At 39.9% G+C, this 13,815-nt stretch overlaps 1 protein-coding gene across 1 annotated transcript; it reads right to left on the bottom strand.

Annotated features, from left to right (window-relative positions):
* Positions 1–6,580: 6,580 nt before the first annotated feature.
* On the bottom strand, positions 6,581–13,382 carry LOC122048556 (zinc finger MYM-type protein 1-like). The gene is made up of 4 exons (XM_042610109.1): positions 13,202–13,382; positions 12,490–12,600; positions 9,050–9,100; positions 6,581–8,112 (listed from the first exon to the last, which is right to left on the bottom strand). Exons 1-4 carry the CDS (start codon positions 13,380–13,382, stop codon positions 6,581–6,583), a joined length of 1,875 nt encoding a protein of 624 aa, XP_042466043.1.
* Positions 13,383–13,815: the final 433 nt, after the last annotated feature.

Raw genomic sequence — 13,815 nt, 5'->3', positions numbered from 1 at the left:
CTTGGAAGAAGACCGCTGTCACTCGGAAATCTCCTGGATCCGGTGGACAGCTGACGTTACTGGTTGGAACTACAATTCGCGACGGTGGAAGCGCGAAATCCTTGAAGAAACCTCTCCTTGGAAAGCTGTTGGAAGCGAAGATAATCTGCCAAGAATGTCAACCTAGATCTGCCCTCTTCACCGTGTCGGGCAAATTAAGGTTGTGTGATGCCAAAACCTCGAAGATCATCACATGGAAACTCTCAGATGAAGGGGAATTGGGTGCTGCTGGAATCTGAATCGCTGCCTTCTTCACCGTTTCCGGCAGAGACTTTGAGCTCCGGCTAGTGGTGATGTGAATGGAATGAACGCCGGAGAAGAACCAAGCTCGCTGCCCGTCGATAATTCGCCACCTTCTTCACCGTGTCCGGCAGGAACCCCGACTGGGATGCGAGGTGGATGAAGAACCCACTGAAGTAACCACTCCGGTGAAGCCCTGCGATCGTCGCTGCTATAGATCCGCCGGAAATCGCCGTCGTCGTCTTCGTGTCTTCGATCGAGAGAAGGAGGAAAGGGCGTCAGACTCGCGTGCCCTAGTCGATGCAAACGCCAGGAAGAGGGAAAGGATGTGGAGGACCAGCAGGCGGCGGTGAAGAGAAGAAGTGGTGCCACCGGCCGGAGAGAAGGAAGAAAGGAGAGGGAGGTGGTCGTGTGCCCTAGCGGCGCTGAGGAAGAAATCACGAGCCGACCGCTACTGTGTCGTGCGTGAGGAGAAGAAGAGGGTTTCTTAACGGGTTCCGGATCTTGGGTTTTGGTTGAGAAGGTAGATCTACTAAAGCTAAATCCGGTTCATTAAGGTAAGGTTCAAATTGGGCTTCAAATTGGATGAATTGGGCCTTTATGATTGGGTTTGAATTTGAGCTCTTAGAATGGGCTTGAGAAGAGTGGGCTTTAAGAGTTGAATTGTTTTTCTCTTTGAAATGAAATGAATCTCAACCTTAGCTTTGTGTCCAATTAATTTGACTTAGCTCATGTTTATGACATCTCTTTAATTACCTACAAAATCATGAAATAATGCCAAAATTAGAGAGAAATTATAATAAGCTCACAAATATATCCTAACTCATAAATCATGATATAGAGCAAAATTTAAATGAATGAGAGGATAAAAATACTAAGTATGAGAGCTAAAATATCACATAAAAATACCCATTATCAACCTGCCGCTGCTTGGGGGTTCGGTCGACCGATCCCGGTCAGTTCTAACCCTGCATAAAAATGTTAGTTTCCTACAAAACAAAGTTAGAATAGAAAAAAGAATAATAATTAGATTCAGTCTCACCGAGACCGGAATCTAGTCAAGATCTTGATTTAGAGTTCCGAAATGACTCTAAGTCGGATCAGCGCCTAAGTTCCCTTCCCGGGAACGTGTCCTCACAGTCACTCAACTCCAGTGACTTACCTTCACCCACCTGCCAGACGTCCGGTCAGCCCTTCGACCCGTCTAGATTTCATGCCAGCTATCCGGTCAGCCCATCGACCTAGCTGGGCTTCGTGCCAAATGTCCGGTCGGCCCGTCGTGTAACGTCCCGACCCTTTGGCATCTTGGGCGGCCCTTGTGGCGGCCCAACTGGAGGCCCTTATGTCGTCGGCCCATTTGGCGACCTCTAATGTCGTCGACCGACGACCCTTGGCCGTGTTGTTACTCACTAGGACTTTCTACCCCTGGCAGTGGATTTTTGCCTTCCCCAGGATTCGAACTCTAGACCTCCAGGCTAAGTAGTCGAGTTCATGAATCCTGGTAACCAAGTGAGCGCCAGGATTCGAACTCTAGACCTCCAGGCTAAGTAGTAGAGTTCGAATCCTGGGAAAGACAAAAATCCACTTCCAGGGGTAGAAAGTCCTAGTGAGTAACGGCATGACAAAAGAGTCGTCAATCGACGACATTAGAGGTCGTCAAATGGGCCGACGACATAAGGGCCGCCAGTTGGGCCGCCACAAGGGCCGCCCAAGAGGCCAAAGGGTCGGGTCGTTACACGTCGACCCGTTTGGATTTCGTGCCAGCTATCCGGTCGGCCCGTTGACCTAGCTGGGCTTCGTACCAGACATCCGATCAGCCCGTCGACCTGTCTGGACTTCTCTTGCACACTCAATCAAAGTGTTAGACAACAACAAAACTAACTTAACCTAATTTGTCATTCATCAAAATCTTAGTTAGACCGTTAGTTCTAACCGCACCAACAGTTATGGTGGAACAAGTAAACTAGAGCATGAGTCTAGTCAGTCGCACCTGAGCCTTCTTCGACTAGACTTGAGGGGAGGCTTGTGATACGGTACATAATGGTGGGGTCTAACAAAGTTGAGCAGTCAGAAGTCAAGAGGGCGTGACAGTCAAAAGTCAAGGGGACGTGACAGTCAAAAATCAAGAGGGCGTGACAGTCAGAAGTCAAAGGGGGTGTAGCAGTCAGAAGTCAAAGGGATGTGGCAGTCAACAGGTATGGAAAGAGGAAGTAGGACCGTGTGACGATGTCAGCAACATGATTCTCAGGTAGGTTCTCACGAACCAGGAGTCCAGATCTGAGACACCTTAGTCTAAGACCTAGTAGACAGTCGAGGTGATACTTGACTTGGATCTGACTGGTCGGGCTCTCATGGTCTGGTTGTATCTAGGCATAGTTCTCTCAGTAAGATAACTCCCGATCAGCCAACTCCCGGTCGGCTTTTGGACGATCTTTCCACAGCTCTCGGCCCCCAAGGTTTAGGTCAGGTATTATACCCGACTGATCATCCCGAGCTGCCCTATTCATACCCGGTCGAGACAAAAGGCGCTACATGACAACAGGGTCAGGGAATCGTAACCGCCTGTCAAAGAATAACTGTTGCATGTCAGAGAATATTCCAACGGTCTGCGGTTATCTACGAATGGAAGCTTCCTTTAGCCTACAAGAGGATGTCACGTGCCCTCCATCACTCGACAGGACCTGACACCCAACATTCTCTGACATCGGTCAGCCTCTAGAGGTACGCACTGTCATATAAAAAGGGAGATCATTTTCCTTCCGCAGGTACGCTCTCTCGCACATTCGCACTTGTCTTCTACTTTCTTTCTCCTTCGTACACTATTCTTCTGGGGAAAAAGTATCTAACTTGAGCGTCGGAGGGTCTGCTTCGGGGACTTTTTCCCTGGTTTCTGGCTTCTAATGTCCGTGTGCTTGTCTGAGTGTGCGCAGAGCTCAGGTACCGTCGGCTCAGTTATCGTCGTCCGTCAGCACCACATGGGAGTCCATTCTTGTAAGCTCATACGAGAAAGGTGTCTTAGTCACCTATCCATCAACGCCAGTAATAGCTCATCCGATCTTCATCTGACTCAGATTCCGGATAAGATCAAAAATGGGGCATGATAATCAAAACTTACATATAGTTGTAGAAGATGATCTCATTGTCTCATTTAATTAAGGGGTAGTAATACTAGCTCTAGAATAGAGTAGCAGCAGAGCTCCAAACCACATTACACCTTTCATGTTACTATGTTACCATTGCATTTATTGTTTACGCTTCTGCATGTGCATTTTATGTTGCTTTAGCTCTCAAGAATTAAGCATCATCTATCCACCCTCGCTAGCCAGTCATACCATACATAGTCTTCCAAATTCTTCTTATTTCTTGATTGTTATAACCTGGTAGTGTTGCCAAGGCCCAAATTAGTTGACACACTCTCCAAGGTTCATCAACCCACTTTTCCAAAGAGAAAAGTTGGTTGAACAAACTTTACTAGATTGGTCAACCCAACTACTTTTGTATCATTGTTGGTCAATCCAACATTAGAGTGAGCAATAGACATTATTTACTGTGACACATTGAGCCTATATGAAATGATCCTTTCAGTTTGACCACAATCAAGAAGATTTTATGGAGGTGATAGAGGCTGCCAGGATATAGAGGGTGTAAAGTTGGGTAAGGAAGAAAGTGCACCTGTATAAGAGGCTCAGATATGTAAATTATAGCAACATGTCACATAAATTTCTACTTAGTCATCCCTCACATGTGGTTCATGAAGCTCAGTTTGCACTAAATAAAACTCAAGCTGATTAAAGCGATTAGTTAAGCACTTTCACTTCCTCAAGTTCAGATTGCATTAAATGCCTAATCTCATTCTATTATTTCTTGGCTTTTAGAGTACTTTAACTGCTTGGTCGACCTCCAATCATCTCCTTAAATGCTTGATTCAAGAGACACATGGGTGCAAGTCTATCGATTAAGGAGATATGTTCACTCTTGTTCATTAACAATGCCTGTAGAAATGCTTTTGCGCATTTTTCTTTTGTTTTCTGATATTTAGGATCCATCTATACAAAACTTTATTTTTTAGTTCTTATTCTAAAATGAAATAGCTTTTATTAATGAAGAACGTTCTAAAATCTAATTTACCTTTTTTTTTTGTTTCTTTTACGCTGAGGAAACTATAAAAAAATTACTGATAGAAAATTCCGTCAGTGTATTCATTTAGTAAGAGAATTATGACGGGAAATCATTTGTTGAATAGTTATGTCAGAAACGATTTCACCGATAGAATTTAAATTCCATTGCAATATTTTCCAATGGAAATTCAATTTATGTAGCAATTTTTTCTCAACAAAAACAATGTTTTCGTTGGGAAATACCAACGGAAACATTGTTTTTATCGGTAATTTATAATAAGGATTATCGATGAAAATAGTATTTTCGTCGGTAGACATTGACGGAAATAAAATTTCTGTGGGTAATCCTTATTGTATATTGCTGACGAAAACAATGTTTCCTGACAAAAATACTATTTCCGTCGATAATTTACAATAAGGATTACCGACAGAAACAGTGCTTTTGTCGATAGACACCGACGGAAACGGTGCTTCTAAAATGCGGACTAGGGTCCTGGTCCACTGCAGTGATAGATAAAATTGAATGGACCGCACCTGCTAAACAGGCGGAGGCCATTAATCCACCTATCACTATCCCTGGTCCATGAGCAGACCAGGGCAAACGGGACTAGAGGATCCTGCCTGCTGCCAGTAAACACCGACGGAAATAGAATTTCTATTGGTAATCCTTAATTCCTTATTGTATATTACTGACAGAAACTGTGTTTTTGTCAGTAAATAGTGTTGATATACATCGACAAAATATCGATTTTGTCCGTAATATAAAAAAATCTCAAGCACCAATTTATATTCAGGATCTACCCTATTTATAATTTCTATATTTATATAAATCATCACAGACAATGACATTTCATAATCATGCAAGCAAACAAACATAATATCTATACATTCACAATCCATACATACACAATACAAACAAACAATCATCACATTTCACAATATATACAAACATCCATAATATCAAAAATATCCATAATATAAACAAACACAATCATCCATATCTAAACAAATACAGTCTAAATAAATTACAAACACAATAATAGAAGTAAACTAAACTATCCAAATATTTGTTTATTGGCCTTTTTGAGCATGTGATCATAATCTCTGGACGGCTTCCTTATGAACGATCGGAAGAAGTCTCCCTTGACGAGCCCTTGAGTGAATGCATTCATCATGATCTCGGATAAGACCGAGGGAATATTCATGCCCACCTGATTGAAGCGCTGAATATAAGCTCGTAGAACTTCTCTCGACCCTTGCTTCAAGGAAAATAGGCTGACGCTTGTCTTTTGATAACGTATGTTGCTCGCGAAATGGTGTAAAAAGGTCGTTCGGAAATCTTTGAAGCTTCTTATGGATCCATCCAGCAGCCTTCTGAACCAGCGTTGCGCCGAATCGGAAAGCGTGGTGAGGAAGACTCGGCATTTCACTCCATCCGTGTACTGGTGGAGTATGGCTTCGTTATCGAACCTATCTAGATGATCATCTGGATCGGTCAAACCGTTGTAGGACCCGATCGTCAGCGGGGGTGTAGTGCTTAGGGAGAGAATCTCGCAATATGTCCTCGTAGAACTGACGGTTGATCCGCTCGAGAGAAGTGTTGCCTCGAGGCGCCTTGCCCCAGGGATGGATCCAGGAATTTGAGTTGGGGGGGGCTTGAAATTAATGTAATAAATTATATATTATTATAAAAAATAGATGTATAACAAAAAAAAAGTCATTACATTATTTTATTCAACAAAGTTGTGCTCTACGAGATTTTAAAACATAAAATTCATCTATAATAGAATCTACATCTATATCCTTAGCTAAATCTCGTTCAATATAAAGTGTCAAACAATCTTCAAGAAATTCATCCTCCATTTTATTGCGAAGTCTTGTCTTCACATTCTTCATTGCTGAAAAGGCTCGCTCAGTAGTGGCAGTAGAAACAGGTAACGTCAAAACTAGATGAATCAATCTAGTCAACATAACATAAACCTTTGATCGTCCACTCTCAGTTAATTACTGACATAACTCAACAAGTGTAGAAGCCTTCAAATTTTGTATCACATCAAGTTTATAATGTACCAATTCATACTTCAAAGCAATGATATCTTGATTTGTGAAATCTTCAGGATAAAACTTCGTTGCAAGCTTGCAAATATCATCAGTGTTAATTGATTCAAACGAATTTTTAGGATCTAAAGCGGTACTAAGAGAAATAAGTTCCACGATGACTCATTAAATCGAGTATTTAACTCCACCAAGATAAAATCTATTGCTGCATTAAAAACATCAAAGTGGTAATGATGTTCAACTGTAGTTTGCTGACGGGAACGACCAATCTTATATAGACAATCAAAGTCAGGCACATCAATTTCATTTCTCGTACAAAAAACTTTCACTTCATGAAGAAATTCTTCCCACCCGCATTCTCTAAGTTCTTGAAGGATAGTTTTGGTAGTAGAGACAAATGTAACAGCAGACAAAATATCTTGAGATTTTCTTTGAAGAATTTGACAAAGAGTATCTATTGTTCTCATAATTTTATGCATTAAATGCAAAATGAACACAAATTCAAAACTTGCCATATTTCTATAAATCCCTCGAACTTCAGCCTTAGCCCTTCCATTTGGAGAATGGTCACTAAGAACTTCAAAAACTTTGCAAATTGCAGCATACATACCTATCAAGCTTTTTACTGAGTCATAGTGAGAACTCCAACGAGTAGCTCCCGCTCGATGCAAATTACCAATCTGATTAGCCCCACTTCCAGAATCACGTTCTCCAATTGCCAACATATGCTCGATTTCAATTCTCTGTGCAGTATGTAACTCAGCAATGCGTTTAGTATAAGAAGTAACAATATTTACTATATTATCCAAATGAGAAAAGAATTCCCAAATAACACTGACATCCTTGGTTGCAGAAACTAATGTGAGTTGTAATCGATGGGCAAAGCAATGGACATAGTATGCATAGGGACAATCTCTGAGAAATAATGCCTGAAGTCCATTCCATGCGCCACGCATATTGCTAGCACCATCATATCCTTGGCCTCTGATTTTCTTAACTTGTAGGTCATGATGAACAAGAACATTTGATATTTCTTTTTTCAGGTTCAATGAGGTACTATCGCTAACACTTTTAATGGCAAAAAATCTTTCTGTCAAAATCCCATAATTATTCACAAACCTCAAGATAATGGTCATTTGCTCTCGTTTAGATATATCTCGTGCTTCATCAACAAGAATACAGAAACATTTATCACTAACTTCTTCACGAACCATCTTTCGTACTCTATTAGCCATAATATGTAAAATCTCTTTCTGAATTTCTGGAGCAATATATTGAGCATTTTTTGGAGCATTCTCAAGTACAACTTCATCAATTTCTGTACTCATTTTTGCAAAAGCCTTTACTAATTCAAGAAAATTCCCATGATTAGATGAAGATAGAGATTCATCATTACCTCTAAAGGCACACCCTTGAAGAGCTAGCCAGCGAACAGTGACAATTGAGGTCCGCAAACGCAAACGATTTTTTTCTTTTTCCTCTTTAGATTGGGCATGCATGACATTATCAATATGTTGCGAGGGTCTCATCAAATTTTCAGCCTTTCTCTCGCACATAGTATGAGGCGAAGAAGCTGCAGAACCAATATGTGCAAGAAATGCACATGTTTTTCCTTGATTTACCCTTTTCCAATTGTCAAATCCTTCATTGACCAATGCTGAGATATTAGATGAATTAACATCATTCAGGAAAAGAAAACAATAAAAGCAATATGCCTTATTTGTTGAAGGCGAATACTCCAACCAATGAAATTTATGGAACCATTTTTTTTGAAACCGACGATTTTGACTTCCAAATTTTGTAGCCGGATACTCCAACATATCTGGTTGATAAGGCCCCATCTTTAGATATGAACATCTTATCTCATCTCGTTCATTAATATGATATTCACATATCTGTTTTCTTTTTCCTGGATCTCGTTCAATACAACTAGAGGATAACTGATGATCGTTGCTAGAAGAGGAAATTGAAGGAATTTGGACACTAAGAATTGGAAGACTTTCACTAGATTGATGTTGCATTTTAGGGACGGTGGGAATTGAAGTGCTTTCACTAGTTTGATGATCTCTTTTTCTTAAAATATGAGGCTATCATCTTTCCTTTCTTTACAGCAGATTGATGTTCCATTTTAAAATAGTTCAAGTTATATCCCTAAATAAATAATGAAATAACAATCGAATAAGTAAACAAGTAAAAGTAACAATAGATATGCTACAACTCGGAATAAAATAGACAAAATCAAAATCAAATGATTAACCATAAAAAACCAAGACGGTAGTAGCAGTCACAACGACAGCTGTTGTTAATTAGTTTTTGGTTTTCTATTTGGCCCTTATTTTCATCCATCTTCTCACAATATTCCCAGCATACATCTTTTTCTCGAACCAGAGGTAGCCAATTATCATAAGCAATCACTATTTGATTTTTAAATAGTGAAAAGTAATTGAAAATTCACTCATTAATCTGGAGAGCATTAAAGATGAGACCAAAGAAATGAAAATGGCAAGATGCAATATCTCATGTTTTGATGGCTCAAAATGATGCTTAATAGAATAATAGTGGTGATAAAACTAAGAAAGTTTAATGAAACTTACTGATGCTAGTGGAACAATCAACAATATCCAATATGCTCTCAGCTCTCCTCTCTGCAAAATTTGAGCAAAACAAAAATAAACAAATATTACCAACGCCCGAACGCCGTATTTTAAGAAAGGATAAATTATCATAGACTCATAGTCAATAGAGATTACAGATTAGAGAAGATGGGAAATCAAAATTCCTAAAGCAGTAAAGCACAACAGCCATTCTTAAATCCTGAAAAGCAACTCCTGAGAAAATACTAACCTTTCTTGATTTCTTCTGTCGATGATGGACGATGGTCAACCGTGGACGCCGACGCTTCCTTCTGAGTTCTCTTGCTGATGCGGTGATACCTTGCCGATTAGCCTATTCGCCGATCGCCGACTCATACGCACGAAGGACGAAGCGTCAAAGCCAGAAAGGCAGAAAAGCAAAAATTCCCTTGATCGCCGACTCTTTATTATATATATCCTTATAAAAATAATTTTTGGGCTGGGCTATAGCCCAGTATAGCCCTAAGGAAGATCCGTCTCTGCCTTGCCCTTTCGTGCGCCCCGAACAGGCGCTTCGTCCGAAGAAGATCCCTGTTCTTGGTTAGCTTGGGCTATCTCCGCGGGTGTTTGGGACAGTGCCTGATGAAAAGGTATGGGCGCGGGTGGTGCCTCGCCATGCGTGCCAATCGACAACCTATTCTACCCCCAGATAGAGAGTTGCTCCGGGCGGTCCTCCTGTACTGCTCGGCCTCCTGCTGCGGACATTGCTTGCTGTGCTTGCCGATCGGCTAGTGCCTTTTGTTGTTGCTGCTCGACTATTTTTGCGCTCGGGCATGCACGAGCAGGTCGAGTTCTTCTTGGGTGAGCGATACTTTGTAAAGTCGTCCAGCGTCTTCCATCCTCTCGTCTCGGATGCAGGTTACGTTCCCATAGACGATGCCAAATTTGATCCTGTCTGAGAGTCGAGATGACGGAAGCTAGGGATGTGGCACTCCGGTTGACAATGTGTGACTTCTCGCGACCCTGCAACCACAGTTGCGTCAATGCCGAGCTAGGGAAAGGGTCCCCGACGATGGCCCTCCGACGCTCAAGTCAGTCACCGATGATGTGTGGGAACAGAGCAAAGTAGTGAATAGTATCAGCAATAGTAGATTATCGCATCTAACACATACCTCCGTCGATGCTTGGACCCCCGCTTTATATAGGGCTCTTGTAGTGCACATGAATACTTCCCAAGGAGTGCACGCTTCTTGAAGCTCCTCCTGAAAAGATGTATCAGTAAAGTGTCCCTAGCACAATACCTTAACGAGCCGAGCATATCTCTGAAGTGACGGTGGAAGCTTCCGTCGTACGATCTTCTGTCTGAACCAGCCACCGACCATGCCGCCTGTCAGTGGCACATGCTCCCAAAAAGATAATATCCAGCTAGCAGTATCTTTTACTAGGCCGAGCGGGATAACGGCTCGAGGGATAACCGCTCAGCTCGGATGAGTCTGTTATCTGGCCGAGCGGGAAGGTCACTCGACCGACGCTTCCGTTGTCTTGAGAAAGCCGCTTGGCCACCCTTCTGTTTCTGCATAGCTCGGTCGTCAATCCGCTTTGTTCTTGTAGCTCTATATAAGGTCGAGCGGGGAAGCCGTTCAGTGTGCCCTTGTAGATACCTACAGTTTTTTTAAGCGTCGGAAAATCGGAATCTCACCGAGCTGTTATGATGTTGGATCGGGTCTTTTCTTATCCCGATCGGGCAAGCGTGCTACCCGATCGGCCGATGGTATAGGAACGCTTGACCACCTTTACTCTGACCTCCACCATGACAGCGAGGTAGACCCTCCCCCCCGCATCACTTAGTTTTGTTTGTACTTTACACTCAACTTAATCAATGGTGATTAAGTTATTTGGTTACCTTTAATCAAATTCCCTTAAATATATTGTTCAAACTAAATCATCAAAAATTTGAAGGTCGATTAAACCAACATAGAGATGGTCAATCTCACACTCTCAGTAATGAACTTATCACTATAAAGGGCGAAGGGGTGAGACAAAGACAATTGAGAGACGACATTTTCAAACTAGAATTTCTATAAACCCTTGATACGGAGGTCTCTACATCTAGATGGGATTTTTGAGATACACGAGGATTGTTGGGAGCCATAAACAAAGAAACAAGTTGAGATTCAATTTAGTAAGTTCGTCTCAAAAAAATTGTCAAACTGAGGAAACCTAAAAGCCACAACTCACTAAACAATGGAGACAAATTCTATTTTGTGCAAAGGATTGATATCAATATTTACCCACTTTGACAAAGCTACCATAACAACAATTGTTAAAACAGACTTTTAACATGTATGGGGATGGTTTCTTCAATGTGCATCTCAGATCTAAAACATGTAGTTTCCATTATATTACTATATTAATTTTTAGTCATTTTTACAATACCAGTATATTCTTTGAACAATTAACATTCTAATTATGTTATTATTTCAAAAAAAAATGATTTTAGTGATGGAAAAAATCATCCAAAATGTACAGCAAAATTAGCAAAAAAAAAAAAAAAAAATCTTCAGTGACCAATAAAGAAATTAGCAAAAAAATAATAATTTTCATCATAAAATTAGCAACAGAAAACTTTTATCACAAAATCCGTGGTTGAAAATTTTATTGTCACAAAAATCATAGTAAATTAATGACAAATATTGAATTTGTTGCAAAATTAGTGATAAAATTTTAAATTTATTACAAAATTAACAATGAATTTTGAATTTATTACAAAATTTGATAATGAATTTTGAATTCCTCGTTAATTTTAAAATGAATTTAAAGTTTGTTGCAAAACTTGACAACGAATTCAAAATTTGTCCAAATTTTGTAATGATTTACAATGAATTTTGAATTTGATCTAAATTTTGTAACGAATTTTGAATTCGTAGTAAATTTTGGAACAAATTTATCATGAATTCTTCAATGAATATATTTCGCCACATATTTTGTCACAAAATCACATTATATATGAAAAATTATGAAAGTATGAAGGGTGGTCGTTTGAAAGATATTCTCTTTCTCTTTACCTCTCTTCGATCGTAGATCTGGCAGTTGGACTATTGAATTTGTACATATCTACATAGATATGTGTCCTAGAGGCTAGATCTGCGTAACCCTATGGGGTCATGCATATATATGTCCAGATTTATGAGGTCTCCATATAATATAAAAACTTTGGCAACATGTTCATATATTTCTCTTCCTTTTATATTTTTTTATTATTTTTTATTTTATATAATTTTTCATATATGCCATTAGTTATGGCCCACATATTCATTTATAATACAAGTAATAAGTATATCAGTAAATGGAGTAGAATTTGGAGACAATATTAATTAAAAAATTTATTTTTATATAATTTTTTTGTGTATTATTACATGTCACCGGGACTATAGGTCACAGTAGGATATCCAGATTATCACCTAAGTACTCGTGGTTCAATTCCAAAAGATGTTGAACTTCTGGACTGGCAGTGCTTCCCGATTTACCCTTGTGGCCGATGAAAAACTTTTGTAGAATCGGACTGATAATCCCTAAAGATAATCAATCAGACTAATTAGAATTATCATTTCTTTTATTTGAAAAAAAAATTATTCATAAATTATAAATATGTTTCCTATTAATTATTAGTATTTTTTATTAGTTTTATATATGTAATTCTTATTTGATCCATATATTTATACTTTTTAAAATTTTTACTAATAATAACTCCTAAAATCTATAATTAAACAATAAATAAAATTACAAACATATAATAAAAAAAATTATTTAAAAATAAAAATAAAACTGATAAAAAATAAAATTGATAAAAAATAAAAAAAACTAGTTAAAAAGCACAAAACCAATAAAAAAATAAAACTAAATCAATAAAAGAGCGTAAATAAAATTAAAATAGGGTGGAGACAAGGAGAGGGTGTGTGAGGGGTGCGAAAAGCACCTCTTATATATATATTACCAACTTACCTTCTGTTTCTCAGCGCTGAAACCCTAAAAAAGTCGTCGCCTTCTTCTTCTTTCCGACATCGCGCCCTGTCGCCTGAGAGGTATCATTTTCGATCCGATCCGGCCGTACCGGAACGCCTGCTCTGGCCGTTCCACGTCCGTTCTTTTCTTCGTCAGGCAGGACGCCACGACCTGGACCCAGATGCCCCTCAGCCTCATCGTCAGTACATCCAGCTCCGCGTCCCTGAGACGAAAAGCCCGCCTTTCTCGCCATCGCATGCCCGCCATCCTTCACATCCTCCCACAGCGAGTTCCAGTTTCTCGTCAAGAGGTTCCCCGGCTCCACCGTCGCCCTTCTGTGCGGGCTTGTCATCGAGCTGAGTGTGGTCATGGAAAAGGGATTTCCGATGGACTGTATGTCGCCTCCTGACACCTTCCCTACTATTAGGGGTGTCAATTCGGGTGGGTCGGGTCGGGTTGGGTCGGGTTGAGTTTTTTTTTTTTAACTCAACCCGAACCCGAGTTCAACCCAAAACACCTCAACCCGAACCCGACCCATATAATCCGAAAATCCGATTCAAAATGACTTTTTTTTTTGCTATTTTCCCTATAATTCTTCGCTTTTATCTCAATACTCCATCATTATCATACAAACATGATATTAATATACATAAAAACATCTAAATTTTTAAAATAAAATTTGATTTAACCCCAAAAAAAATCCACAAAATCCTATATTTAAGTCAACCCGGGTCAACCCGAACCCGACCCGACCCAACCCGAAAATTTTTTACTCTCCAACCCTT

Source organism: Zingiber officinale, chromosome 2B, assembly GCF_018446385.1.
Source record: "Zingiber officinale cultivar Zhangliang chromosome 2B, Zo_v1.1, whole genome shotgun sequence".
Taxonomy (NCBI): Eukaryota; Viridiplantae; Streptophyta; class Magnoliopsida; order Zingiberales; family Zingiberaceae; genus Zingiber; species Zingiber officinale.
This window is presented reverse-complemented; position numbering and strand designations above follow the sequence as displayed.